Raw genomic sequence first — 14,742 nt, 5'->3', positions numbered from 1 at the left:
CAAAATCAGTGATTCTTGTGGAATCGATTCGTAGCCCAGACCATTGGATGCAAGACCTCTGATCTTTGAAAAAGTCCTTAATTCTAATCAACTCAAAGGTCTGTAGCAAACTTAAATATGAGTTTGTACAAATTTTGTTCACCAAACTTTGGGGCGACACGGTGGCTCAGTGGTTAGCACAGCTGCCTCACAACTCCAGGAACCTGGGTTTGATTCCACACTCTGGCGACTGTCTGTGTGGAGTTTGCATTCCCCGTGTCTGCATGGGTTTCTTCCAGGAGCTCTGGTTTCCCCCCTCATTCCAAAAAATGTGCAGACTAGGTGGATTGGCCATGCTAAATTGCCTGTAGTGTTCAGTGATATGTAGATTAGGTGAGTTATAGGCGAATGGATCTGGGTGAGATGCTCCAAGAGTCGATGTGGATTTGTTGGGCCAAAGAGCCTGTTTCCACACTCTAGGAATTCTATGCTGATGATGATCTTGCCCGTTTGCAAGCTGTCCACTTACAGCAAATATAATAAATATTTATAATAAAACAAAGAACTGAGAATACTGGAAATCTGAAACAAAAATATAAATTGCTGGAGAAATTCAGCAGGTCTGGCAGCTTCTGCAGGGAGAAAGTAGAGTTGACGTTTTGAGTCCAGTGCCCCTTCCTCAGATTTGATATTAGCCAGGAAAATGTAGTATATATGCTGAAGGCAGGAGTGAGATGGGCTGGTGGGGGGACAGGAGGAGTGTGGATAGGCAGAGATGGAGCCCAGAGAGGGAGAATGACAATTAGGCAAAGTGACAGCTGATAATATGCTAGAGAAAAAGAAACGCTGATAAAGGGTACCATTAGTTAGTGAAAATTGGTTGGCCAAAATGCTTTCTCCCTGGCATATTCTCATCAAGTTGTTTCAGTTTGGACCCAATCTGTCTTATGCTTTTCATAAGAGACATGGTGCTGATAGTCTGTAACAAAACATTTTGCTGACAAAATTCACCTGTTTTTGGTTAAACAGAAATATTAAGTGTGAAATTAGATCTTTTGGATGACAACACCCTCCAGCCTAAACATCCTAAATGTCAACCTTTTGCAGAATCTAGCTTTTCTTAAGTTAGCTCAAAGTACTTGTCTCAACTGTCCTCTGTTCCAGTTGTATTTAGGACACATCTGTCCTAAACATACCTTTCGTATTCTGTGTTACCTTATCCCATACTCAGTTATTTATCATATGTATGTATACATATCTCCATAAAATCCTCTCTAGAATGTTTCTGTTTGAAACTGAGATCAGGCTGTTTTGTCGTCAGGCTGTTTTATGCTGGACAAATAATGCAAAAGGAATTGAATTTATTTTAACATCATGCATTAGACTTTTTTCCTTGACTGCATGATTCCTGCACAATTCACAATGATTATCATCTCAGGGAGACTGGGATTTTGTGGAGCCACCTCAATTGGGAAATCCAGGAAATTGACATATGTTTCTTTAAGGACATGACAAAGTTGATTGATGAGGGAAAGGCTGTAGATGTCATATACATGGACTTCAGTAAGGCGTTTGATAAGGTTCCCCATGGCAGGCTGATGGAGAAAGTGAAGTCACATGGGGTCCAGGGTGTGCTAGCTAGATGGATTAAAAAAAACTGGCTGGGCAACAGGAAACAGGGTAGTAGTAGAAGGGGGTTTCTCAAATTGGAGACCTGTGACCAGTGATGTTCCACAGGGATCTGTGCTGGGACCACTGTTGTTTGTGATATATGTAAATGATCTGGAGGAAGGTGTAGGTGGCCTCGTCAACAAGTTTGCTGATGACGCTAAGATTGGTGGAGTAGCTGATAGTGAAGGGGACTGTCAGCGATTACAGCAGAATATAGATAGACTGGAGAGTTGGGCAGATAAATGGCAGATGGAGTTCAATCCGGGCAAATGCGAGGTGATGCATTTTGGAAGATCAAATTCAAGGGCGAACTATACAGTAAATGGAAAAGTCCTAGGGAAAATTGATGAACAGAGAGATCTGGGTGTTCAGGTCTGTTGTTCCCTGAAGGTGACAACGCAGGTCAATAGGGTGGCCAAGAAGGCATATGGCATGCTTTCCTTCATTGGGCGGGGTATTGAGTACAAGAGTTGGCAGGTCATGTTGCAGTTGTATAGGACTTTGGTTCGGCCACATTTGGAGTACTGTGTACAGTTCTGGTTGCCACACTACCAAAAGGATGTGGCTGTTTTGGAGAGGGTGCAGAGGAGGTTCACCAGGATGTTGGCTGGTATGGAGGGTGCTAGCTATGAAGAGAGGTTGAGTAGATTAGGATTATTTTCATTAGAAAGACAGAGATTGAGGGGGACCTGATTGAGGTCTACAAAATCGTGAGGGGTATAGACAGGGTGGATAGCAAAAAGCTTTTTTCCCCCAGAGTCGGGGACTCAATTACTAGGGGTCATGAGTTCAAAGTGAGAAGAGGAAAGTTTAAGGGAGATATGCGTGGAAAGTTCTTTACACAGAGGGTGGTGGGCACCTGGAATGCGTTGCCAGCGGAGGTGGTAGACGCAGACACGTTAGCGTCTTTCAAGATATATTTGGACAGGTACATGGATGGGCAGGGAGCAAATGGACACAGTCCGTTAGAAAATAGATGACAGGTTAGACAGAGGATCTTGATCGGCGCAGGCTTGGAGGGCTGAAGGGCCTGTTCCTGTGCTATAGGTTTCTTTGTTTCTTTGTTGTTTCTTGCCTAGTTCCTTTTATAAAGCAGTTGATCAAGTAACAATTACAGACGGAGTTCAGTTTATATAACTTATTTTTATGGACAGGAGGCATGTTGTTTATATGTAGAGCAAGGCATGAAATATCATGTTATTGTTAAACTCATGACACAAGTACAAAATAACTTGCAAAGCCACCTTCTGTGGATGATTTCAAGTGTCTGAGTCTATGACCTTGCTTGCCTGAAACTCATTTGCAGTTTGCGGCTTGCTTTTCTTACATTGCCATCAGAGGTCTGTCTTTCAGTCATGATGTCCGTGCCCTCTGAAACTCTTCTCCAGATTGCTGTGCCCTGTCACTTCACTCAAAAGTGTCATTGTGAGCTCTTTCCTGAGAGAAAGTACAGAAACTTCCATTGAGACTTATTAAAAAAAACTCTACTGAGCATCCTTATCTATCCTACTAGGATCATGGAAAAAGTAACACCATTTTCTTTGAGCTTTAAGTGCTTAAAACATTCTTTCTCATTGAAAATAATTTGCTATTATTGGGAATTTTGATGGATAGTTGCAACTTGCTCAAAGATCACCATGCCTTTTCAGCCAAGAGCACAGTAGTAGCAATCGAGCTCAGTGCCCTATTTACCTGATGTTTGCACGCCTGGGCTTCTGTCAGTCATTCCATAACTATAGTTTTTTTGCTTAGCAAAATATGATCAGTTTTGGAATTTTTAGCTGACCCCTTACATCATCAGCTTTTTGAGGTAGACTCCCAAGTTTACAATACCTTTAATCTGAAGATTGCTTCCTGATATTGCCCTGGAACAACTTAGCTCCAGTACTGAGGCTATTTCTGTATATTTTTGCATATCCATCTATGAGTGCTTCATACTGTATAATGGCTGTGATGTTCAGGATTCTGGGGCAGTCAGCGCTGGACAATGTCTTCCATCGAAGGACGTATGATTAGACTGGGACCTGGTTCAAGTAATCCAGGATAGGCTGTGTAGCTTATGGTTGGCCTATTCTTGATTACTTGCACTAGGGTACAGTCACAGTACACAGAATGTTGCATCTGAAGACATGATTAACTGCATGAAGCACAAACTAAATCATGCGAAGTAAATTGATATTTTAAAGCTATTTTTCCTTTCCTTATAAGGTATTTGCAAATGGGAGAAAAATACCTTTATAGAATTTGGTAATTTCTAATAAAGTAGATTGATGCTGATTGTCTGTTGTGCTACCTAAATAAATTACAAACATCACTAAAGTAGGTTATTGAGTCAATATCTTATTGCTGTTTGGGGGACCTTGTGTACAAATATTCCTACATTGCAGCAGTGATTACAGTTCAAAGTCACTGTGACTATAAAATGCTGTAGGATGTCCTGAGGTTGAAATAAGCATCTTTCTCACCAAAGTTTGGAACATGATTACCACTCCCCCAACACTATAACATAAACTTAAACAGACTATTACAAAATTCTTTATTGAAGTTCTTAAGGAGATTTTATGTCATGACCAGAAGTAGTCAGAAATGGATGAGGTTTGCAATACAACATATCGAAAAGTTTCTCCGTACTTGAGTTAGAATGTCAGTACTATCATTTGTCCAAGGCTTAGTCACCATGCAGAATACAGTAATACTTCCACAGTTGATGATACTCAGGAGATTACTTATTATCTACTTGTGACCCTGTGTTGAGCCAAATTTACATTGGTTTGCAAAATGTTGAACTGTTCAGAGAAATGTTGAATTTAGTAGCAAGATAAAGCACATAGCCTAAGAAATGCAGCAGTAGATCTCAGAAAATGCAGCAAATCACTGACATTGTGTGCTAAATGCTAGATTTCAGTGTACTGGGGACTGGCCTTTGTTGGATGAAAATGCGCATACCTCGAAATGAACCTAGCTTTGGCCTCTCCTTGCTTGAATAAGTAAACTGTTTCTAGCTGTGTATAAATGCTTTCTGTCCGGTTCATTATGAACTCTTTCCTGAGAGAAAGTACAGAAACTTGTATTTTAAAAAAAACTGGGGGGAAAATTCCAGGACCATTTCCCAAATGGTATATGGAGAATGTTCTGTAGTGGGTGGAATAAGGAAGACTCTTGCCTTTATCTATATCAGGTGCCAAAGCAGAAACCAAGGAGATCACTACCAAACATCTTTATCTACCTACTGGGATCATGAAAAATAACGGTGTAACGTTGCAAAACTCCAATTCTTCCGCACTCCTAACCATCCATATTGAAGGAGGATCCTGATATTATGGCCAGTCGCTCTAAAATTTCATTTAATGTCATGTTCTTAAGTGCATCTGATCCATTCTTGATGACTTATCAACATCCAGTCTTTCTAATATTTCCCATTTATCCATATTTAATCCATCCAGTATGTTCATTGTTTTGATTCCTCAGTTCTGTCCTGACTATTTGGGTCTGTTATTGTAGAGAAATAAAAGATTATAAACATTTAGTAAGATGATCCTTGACTCTGGTGTTTTCATGATGGCTTTAACAGCAGCACCTTACTTGGAAAACAGTTCATTTAGTACTCAGCCATGCCTTCTGCCTCGGTGTGTAAATCACTGATCCTTAATTAACCCGTTACCACCTTCTTACTATTAAAAGACATTTAAGAGAGCTTCCAGCCAATTGTCATTCTTCCCTCATACCATTTCCTCGCTTCTCTTCTTTCTTACTGCCCCTCTGAACTTGTCTCAGCCTGATCTTCACTTGAGTTATTATTCTAACCTCTGTCAACAAGTGGACAATATTAAGGCGAAAGGCAGGTGGTTTAGAAGGGATTTGAGGAAAATGTTTTTCACCAGAGGGTGGCAGGTGTTTGAAATGCATTGCCTGGGAGGGAAGTAGAGATAGATAACCTCACAATCTTCAGAAGTACTCAGATGAGCACTTGAAGTGTTATAGCATTTAAGGCTATGGGCCAGCTGTTGCAAAGTAGGACTAGTGTAGATTTAGATTAGTGTTTTCTTAGTGTAGTGTTGATGGCCGAAGATCCTCTTCTGTTTTGTGTGATTCTGTGCACTCCTTTTCAATTTCATTGTGCTCTTCAGTACTTCACCATTTTGGGAAACATTTAAGCAAGCAGGCCAGAAAGTTTGCAAGAATGTCTAGTTTATTTTTTGCAATTTTTGCAGTTGGTAGAAAACAGAATAAATTTGATTCGTTTGATGAATTGTTGAGCCGACTGTTTGCATTCACAGGTTTACGTATTGAAAAGGCCGCACGTCGATCTGTTTTTGCAAAAAATGGGGCAACTCTTTGAATGTGTTCTCTTTACAGCCAGTCTAGCCAAGGTAAGCAGACAGCGATATCGAAGTATTGTAAGCATCTGTTGCATTTGTATGACTCATTATCGGGGAAATCAAAAGCTTCGATAGCATATGTACGCATTTTGTAAAAAGAAAGTTGTGAAGTTAATTTGCGATCTTAACAATTTTTTTCATTTTGTTTGTTTCTGTTTTCCTTGTGCGTGTGTTTTTTCTCATCACTCTCTTGTCTGATGGCTTATAGCATGGGTAAGTCCCTTCCCCCATGTATGGCAACATAGCTACCAGGGTCCTTGACTTGGTCCATGTGACTTTTTCAAGAATCTTGTTGTGTTACCATGACTGCTGTAGAAGTAGTGATGTCTTTGGTTTTAGCAAGTATCTGAACATGCCCATATAATTATCTTGCCCATCCCCATCCAGTGGTTCCGTTTTCTAGAATTACTGGAGTACAATGCAGTGTGTAGCTACAAATCCCATGTAATGAGAGAAATATTTGTGCTTCCCATCTCCTGCTTATGTTTTAAATATGTGTACTTATCCAGAGCTGCCTTCGACACATTGTGTTCGCTGTGCAAGAGTAGAATGTCTTGATATTTTACCAGTGGAGCTGTGTGAAGGTTGCCCGCTACATCCCAGCAAACTGGAACTTGTGGATGCTGTGTAGATATGGCAGAAAAACATCGAAGATTTATTTTGAGCCATCTTTACCAGTTTATGTTCTATGGTCCGAAACCAGGACGTAAATAAAAGAGTCACTAATAAATCCTATAAAAATTTTGAGTTTTCTTTTGCCCAGAGTATGGTTAAAATATGGAACTCTCTGCCAAAAGGAGTAATTGAGGTATCATGGGTGCAAATAAAGGGAAACTTGATAAGGAGTAGACTGTAATGTGGGCAGCGTTGAGGTAAGAAATGGTGGCAAAGGTGTGGAGCATTAGCTGTGGCAGGAACCATTTGCTCAGAATGCCCAGACTCTCCTCCATTATCTCAGTGAAAAATGCGCCGCTGTCATCACCGTTCTTTTCTTCAGGTCTTTGTATGTAAGGTGTTATTTGCTGTCCTTCACAAAGTAAAACTTCAATCTTGTAGTATAGGTTAGCCCATATTTGCCGTGCAGGTTCACTGAATTGGTTCCCTGAATGAGTGGTGTCCACTGATAGGCTGAGTATGTTCGGCCTGTACTCTGGAGTTCAAAAGAATGAAAAATGATCTCATTAAGCATGCAAGATTCTGTTGCCTGAAAAAGAGTGCTGAAAACTTTTACCACAGTATTCTTTGCTTGTGTGACAAAAGACAGACCTACTGAGAACTTAATTAAGCAAGCCCTTTTTCTCATTAACCATTTACGTACCAATACTTAATGTGAAACATTAATTCATTGCAACATTTACTTCTTACTTCAACTTTAACTCATTTATTGTAACTTTATCTTGCGGTTAAATGCGAATTACTTTTGAAACTAACTCCATACTACTCTGATTTGAGTGAAGTGGCCAGCTTTGTTCTCTGTGTAGATCTAGCCTCATGGTTTTTGAAAGCAATTTCACAGCTTACACTTCTCAAATGCGATCTTGAAGACTTCTAAGAAAATTCCTTTTGTTCTGTTAACTTACCTGAAAATGTGCTCCGTTTCCAGAAACTTGTCTGGCATTCAGCCAATGAATTGATCAAAGCCTGATCACATTGTTCGATCCCTACCAATGGTATTTACTGGGAAGCAACTCCCAAAAGTTCACATTAAGTCCTAAACAGCCACATTCCATACTCCATTGAAGGTAGTATGGTTGCCAGTATGTCAAGAGACACCATAACATTTGCATTATTCAGTCAACATGGGAAGCTACAGGTCACAACGTGTCTTGGCTGCAGTTTTAACTGAGGTCAGAGTTCCAACTACCTTGACCAAAATTCCCAGTATGTTTGATTGTAACTCTTCAAAAGTTATGGGGAGAAAGCTGAGTTAGGCTTTTGAGTTGGACGATCAGCCATGATCATGAAGAATGGCGGAGCAGGCTCAAAGGGCCCAATCGCTGCCTCCTACTATCTTCTATGTTTCTATAAGCGATTGATCATTGACGACACTGAAGAGAATTTTGTTCATTTTAGTTGTGTACCCCAGAAGACAGTGCATGTTCCATCATTGAATATTTTCAAGCAGAGATAGACACATTTTGATATCTCAGGGGACCAAGGGATATACAGACCAAGTGAAAAAATTGAGTTAGAGTAGCAGATCAGTCAAAGTTATATTTAAAGGTGAAGTAGGGTCAAGGGTCTGTATGATCTACTCTTCCTATTTCTCGAGTTCTTCATGTTCCCTTCCTCCCCTAACTTTGTCACGTTGTCATTGACTAAATACAGCTTGCCTTATTTTCAACCCACTTGTTAAATATAATTGGGAAAAGTCCCAGACATATTTAAGGGAGCTGCAGATAGTGGGCATCAGTGGGAAATAAGCCAGCTGTAACATGGCACTAAATTGGCCTCACTTTCTAGTCCTGCTGAAATCTTTTCTTTCTCTCACTGGCCCCATTTATTTCAGAAAATGAGGACAAACTGTGAAGTGCGGAGAAACAGTCTATACCATGCATGTAGTGTGACCATCCTGAAAATACAGAGGAACCATGATTTTGAGTGCACAGACATTTGACACAATTAGTTGTCTTGTCATCTTCAACTGCACGCTTTATTTACTTACACCACTAGGAGACACTGTTGACTCAGCTTAACAGTGGGGTTGTAGTCACAGAAATGTGCCCTTCAGTTAGGAAACACTGCTGATTTGATGTTGAATGTATTAACAGAAGAGATTCTTGTCAATATAAAATTGTCTGCATTTCAATGATTCACTGATTGTCATGTGTATAGATTAGTGAAGACCTACTCATTACTGTCAGCCCTTTCATATTTGGTCAGAGGAGAATGTGGATTACAGCAGTTCTGTTAATATTTCAGTACAAATTTGAAATGTCCCCTCAATCTAGATCCCTTTTGAAGATATGAACTGATCAGCTGCATTTAGAAATATAGATCAATTTTATTTTGTTTGTAACACTGCACTTTTGTGAATTTGATGTGAAAACATAATTTCAGTACATGAACAAAAGCTAAACGTTCAGATTCTATCTGGTGTCACCTTGCCTATGAACCGATTTAACAACAGAACCGGTCAACACATTAAAGCCAAATATCGAACAGATTATTTTTGATTATTTTGACAATGCGCAGATATTTCACAGTTGTACAGGTTAACTCACTGTCCAGTTCGAAGTTTTATTTGTTTTAAAGTGGATGTGTCAGCCATTGAGCTCTAACTTGCTTCGTTTATCCTGCCTTTTCAAAGTATGCAGATCCAGTGGCAGACTTGCTGGATCGCTGGGGAGTATTCAGGGCCAGGCTGTTCAGAGAATCGTGCGTTTTCCACCGAGGAAACTACGTGAAAGATCTCAGTCGGTTAGGAAGGGACTTGAGCAAAGTCATTATAGTGGATAACTCGCCTGCATCCTACATCTTCCATCCTGAAAATGCAGTGAGTATTCTTTTTTATAACAGAGCACGCTACATTTCCAAATTACTCTTTTTACTTTACAGGGGCTAAATAAACCACATCTTGTTCAAGAAAGCATTCAAGAATATGCTCAGGAAAATAATGCAGGACCCACCTCCTCACCACATAAGCCTTTTCAGGCTGATTTTAACTTATTCAAACTATATTTTTTTAATGGCCTGGACATTAAACTTGCATTCAAATCATGCCAGACTTGAGTTTTTGAATTTGGCAGTCGCACCAAAAAAAGGCTTTCTTCATGTTCCTTCTAGATCTTAGCAAATTATCTAAAATCTATTTACTCAGATTAATGGCTACCTTAGTTTGTCCGTTTATCCATAGTTAATGTATCAAAGTTATTTATGAATTTGAGCACCTATATCAAATCTCCTTTTGATCTTCTGCAAAGGCAACATTCTGTGGATACTGGAAATATGAGGTATAAATACAGTTGCTGCATATACGGAGTAAGCCTGGCAGCATCTGTTCAGTGAGGAACAGAAATAATGTTTCACTTCAGTGACTTTTAATGAGTTCCTCCAAACCTTATCTAAGCGAAGGAGAAGAACCCTTGTTTCTTGAGACTCCATGGACAAGGTGCTCAATGCTACTACTGTTCGAAGTGTTGAGAAATTTGCAATGCAAAACAAAGAATTTGACCTATCTGATCTGTGCCTACTGAGGAAAAAGCTATCTGGTTTAATTCCACATTCCACCTCTTTTAATACGAGAGAGTTACTACTTCAATAACATATTTTGGACAGTGAGTTTCAAAACCCACCACCTACTAGGAGGAAGGGAAAAAAAACTCCTTGTCTCTCCTCAAACCCACCTATTTTAAAAAAAAATTGTGCCCATTAATTATTGTACTCTGTTAAGGAAGAAAAAGGTTCTTCCTGTCCATCATACTTAAGCCTCTTATAATTCTGTACACCTCAATTAAATTTCCCATCAGCCTTCTGTGTCCAGAGAATTCATTGTCAGCCTAAACTGTTGCCTTTCAACTAAAATTCGCCATTCCTGGCAACAACCTCTGCAAACCTCTGAGTAGAGAAAAGGGAGTCAGTAGTGGATAAACAATGGGCCAAGATTGGGACTCCAACACTTCAGGTTTAATTGAGCAGAGACGGGGGGAGTCAGCAGCACAATAAATTGGGGCCTAGGATTAAGGGAGGGATGACCTAGTTTAACACCTGTAGCTTCAGGGACTACTGTTTGGGGAAAACAAATCAAATACAGGAAAGCGTGTTGATTGGTTTGGCATTTTGAAAAGTGTGTGTATTTAGAAGAAAGGATCAAATGAGGTTTAAAATAAAGGAATAAATGAAAGTCAGTATAAGAAATTAGGTTTAAAAAAAAGTAAGGGAAGTAATTAGTGTAAGGCAAAAGGTAATAAGTATTCTTATGTAAGCATAATTTTAATTTTTTTTAGAAAAGGGATTAATTGAGGGACTTAAAGGAAGTTATGCAGCAGAGCTTATGCCTGTGATATTGCTTATGCCTGTGATATTCTCCTCTTAGCTATGTGGCAAATTAGGAAAGGTTGGCACAACATCGAGGGCCGAAGGGCCTGTACTGTGCTGTAATATTCTATGTTCGGTTGTCCCTGGTCACCACATGCAGGAAGTGTGTCCAACTGCAGCAACTGGTGAACTGTATTTCAGATATGAAACTGTGGGTGAATCTGTGATTGTGGATTCAGGGAAAGCACATTCAGTGAGATAGTCACACCGCAGGTAAAGACTGAACAGGCAGAATGGCAGAGTAAAGGACAGCAGGTAGTGCAGAACTTCCTTGTAGCTATCCCACTTTCTAACAGATATACTGTTTTCAATGCTCTTGGGGGAGATGACTATGCAAGGGGCCACAGTGGAAGCCAGTTTCATGGTATCACAGATAGGACTGCAGCACAAGAAGAGAGGAAGAAGAATGGAAGGCAGTAGTGGTAGGGGATTCAAGTGTCAGGGAAACTGACTCCAGGCAGTTATGTTACCTCCATGATGTCAGGAATGTCATTGAATGGCATTCTGAAGGGAGGGCAGCAAAAAAAAACATTATATATTGGTATCGAGGACATAGATAGAAAAAAGGATGAAGTCATATGAGCAGAATTTAGAGAACTAGGAAGTAGATTAAAGAACAGGACCCAAATGGTAGCCATCTCTGGACTATCTCAGGTGCTACGTGCTAGTGAGTCTAGAAATGGGAGGTTAATCCAGCTGAATGTATGGGTGAAGAGAGGATGCAGGAGAGGCAGTTTTAGAATATTGGGGCATTTGGACTGTGTTTTGGGCCAGTAGGACCTGAATAAAGTGATGGGCTGCACCTGAACAAGAATGGGATCAGCATCTTTGCGGGAAGATTTGCTAGTACTGTTGAGGCTGGTTTAAATTAACTTTGCAAAGGGTGGAATCTAGAGAGAATGTTCAACAGGGAGTGATGAATGGCCAAATTAAAAGACAGCAACTGAGTCAAGAAGCATAGAAATTATTGGCCAGTCGAGGCACAGGAGAGTTTGGCAAGCTTGGATTGTATTTATTTTAATGCAAGGAGCCTGACAAACAAGGCAGATGAGTTGAAGGCACAAATTAAAACATGGGGGTATAAATGTTATTGCTGTCACTGAGACACGGCAAGGGGGCCCAAGATTGGCAGCTCAAAATTCCAGGATACAGGGCCTTGAGGCAAGGTAGGACAAGAGGTGAAAGAGTAGGGAGTGTCACAGTATTGATCAGGGAATCAGTTACAGCGGTAAAGAGGGATGACATAAGATTATAAGACATAAGTGCAGAATTAGGCCGTTCAGCCAATCGGGTCTGTTCCGGAATCCAATAAAGTCTGATATGTTTCTCTACTCCATTCTCCTGTCTTCTCCCCATAACCCTTGTTCACTTACTAATCAAGAACCTACCTATCTCTGTCTTAAATACACTTAGTGATTTGGCCTCTGCAACACCCTTCACTCTGAGGTCATGTCCTTGAATCCTAGTCTCTCCTATTAGTGGAGACATCTTCTCCATGTCCACTCTTTATGCAGCCCCCTCAATATTCTGTAAGTTTCAACCAGAATCCCTATTCATCCTTCTAAGGTCCATCAAGTACAGACCCAGAGTCCTCAACCACTTCTGATATGACAAACCCTTTGTTCTCAGGATCATTTTTGTAAACCTCCTCTGGACACCCTCCAATGCCATCACATTCTGCCTTAAATATGGAGCCCAGAATTGTTTACAGCATTTCAAATGTGGTCTGACCAGAATGTTACACAACCACAGCAGTGCATCTCTGTTCTTCAAATGAATGCTAACAAAGCATTTGCCGCCTTAATTACCAGCTAAATCTGCTTGTTAATCTTAAAAGGATCCTGAAGCAGGTTTAGTTGGCAGTTCCCATTATCTCTTTAGTTGGCATCTCTTGCATTTCCCACACTCCTGCCCAAGAACCCCATTCTCCCAACAAAAATAAAGATAGTTCCCCCTAGTCCTCACATACCACCCCACCAACCTCTGCATCAAACACATCATCCTCCGCTACTGACAATCCGACCCCACCACCAAAGAGATATGTCTCTCCCCACCCTTCTTTGACTTCCATAGGGACTGCTCACTCTGCGACTCCCTCGTCCGCTCCACATTCCCCATTAATGCCACCATGCTCAGCACCTTTCCCTGCAACCACAAGAAGTGCTACACCTACTGCATTCCCCCACCCCCTACTGCACGCGTGCACACACTCTGCACTCTTGCACACAGTGCACGTGCACACAGGACACACGCACACACGCGCGCGCGCACACACACACACACACACACACACACACACACACACACACACACACACACACACACACACAGAGCGCCGACACGGGTCCACTGGTACATCCACCATCCCGGCCGCCTGGATCCGTTGTTCCCGGTGTGGCCTCCGGTTCGTCCGTGCGACCAAGCACAGACTCTGTGACGGAGTTGCGGAGTACCTGCCCTCTGTACGCTATAATCAACAATGCCTCTGGTCACTCACTGTTTTAACTTCCCCTCCCATTTCCTGGCCCACCTCCGGTGCCATAGTGATGCCACACGTAAACTGAGGAACAACACCTCAAATTTCGCCTTGGGAGCCTACAGCCTCATCGTCTAAACATGGATTTCACCAGTTTTAAAATCCCCCCCCACACCCCTGGCCTCGTCCCATGTCCAACCCCCTCTCTCATCCCTGCCTCTTTGACCTGACACTACCTGTCCATTTCCTTCCTCACCTATCCACTCCCCCCTTCCCACTGACTAATCCCCACTACCCCTACCTGCATCCACTTATTGCTATCCTAGCTTGTCTTGCCCCAGCAACACCCCTCTTGCCTCTTTATTTTCCAGCTCCCTCCCCCCCCTCCCCAGTCCTGATGAATAGTCTAGGTCTGAATTGTCAACTCTCCTACTCCTCTGATGATGCCTGACCTGCAACGTTCCTCCAGCTCCTTGCTGTATCGACTTCTGAAGAAGAGCCCTGAACCCGAAACGTTAACTCTGATTTCTCTCCACAGGTGCTGCCAGACCTGAGTATTTTTTCCAGCAATTTCCTTTCTTGTTTGACATATCCTAAATCCAGGCACCAGGCAAGCAACATGGCCTACTGGATTGTCAGTCCTGGTCGCAATATCGTAAAAGGCTTCTCAAATAAAGTCATACGGATGGAACTTAGAAACATTAGTCACATTACTGGTAGTGTTCTGTAGACCATCAACAGTCGATAGAAATAATAGAGCAGAAATGTGGGGAAATTTCAGACTAAAGCATAAAAGGTTACGGGTCAGGTGCTGGAGAATAGGATTAGAATAATTAGGTGGTTGTTTTTATCCAGCGCAGAGTTGATATACTAAAGGACCGCCTTCTGTTCTGTAGACTTCGACTCTATAATTCTCTGTACATGTTTCATACACCAAATAAAAGCAAAATACTGTGAATGCTACAAATCTGAAACATTCTTTTTCTCTCAAGGAAAAGGTTTTGAAGAAGACATATTGAACTAAGTGTTAACTCTGTTTCTGTCTCTGCAAATGCTGCCTGACCTGCTGAGTTTCTCAACGTTTGTTTTGTTTTCCAGTCTCTGCATGTTGAAATTTCTGCCTTTTACTGTCTGTTTGCAAAGGCTTTATCGTAAAGTACAAACGTCAGTTTCTACTTCTCCCTTTCCAGTAGGGGAACA

The 14,742-nt window shown here is 41.3% G+C and overlaps 1 protein-coding gene across 3 annotated transcripts in view; it reads left to right on the top strand.

The window, feature by feature from the left end:
• The window catches only part of ctdspla (CTD (carboxy-terminal domain, RNA polymerase II, polypeptide A) small phosphatase-like a), a 262,478-nt gene that overhangs the window by 230,587 nt on the left and 17,149 nt on the right, over window positions 1-14,742 (top strand). For all 3 annotated transcript variants that reach the window (XM_048552121.2, XM_048552105.2, XM_048552113.2), the window contains 2 exons: window positions 5,928-6,020; window positions 9,340-9,525. In XM_048552121.2, the coding sequence (XP_048408078.1) occupies window positions 5,928-6,020; window positions 9,340-9,525 (279 nt within the window). The remainder of the gene's footprint in view (window positions 1-5,927; window positions 6,021-9,339; window positions 9,526-14,742) is intronic.

The sequence above is a fragment of the Stegostoma tigrinum genome, chromosome 2 (assembly GCF_030684315.1).
Source record: "Stegostoma tigrinum isolate sSteTig4 chromosome 2, sSteTig4.hap1, whole genome shotgun sequence".
Taxonomy (NCBI): Eukaryota; Metazoa; Chordata; class Chondrichthyes; order Orectolobiformes; family Stegostomatidae; genus Stegostoma; species Stegostoma tigrinum.
This window is presented reverse-complemented; position numbering and strand designations above follow the sequence as displayed.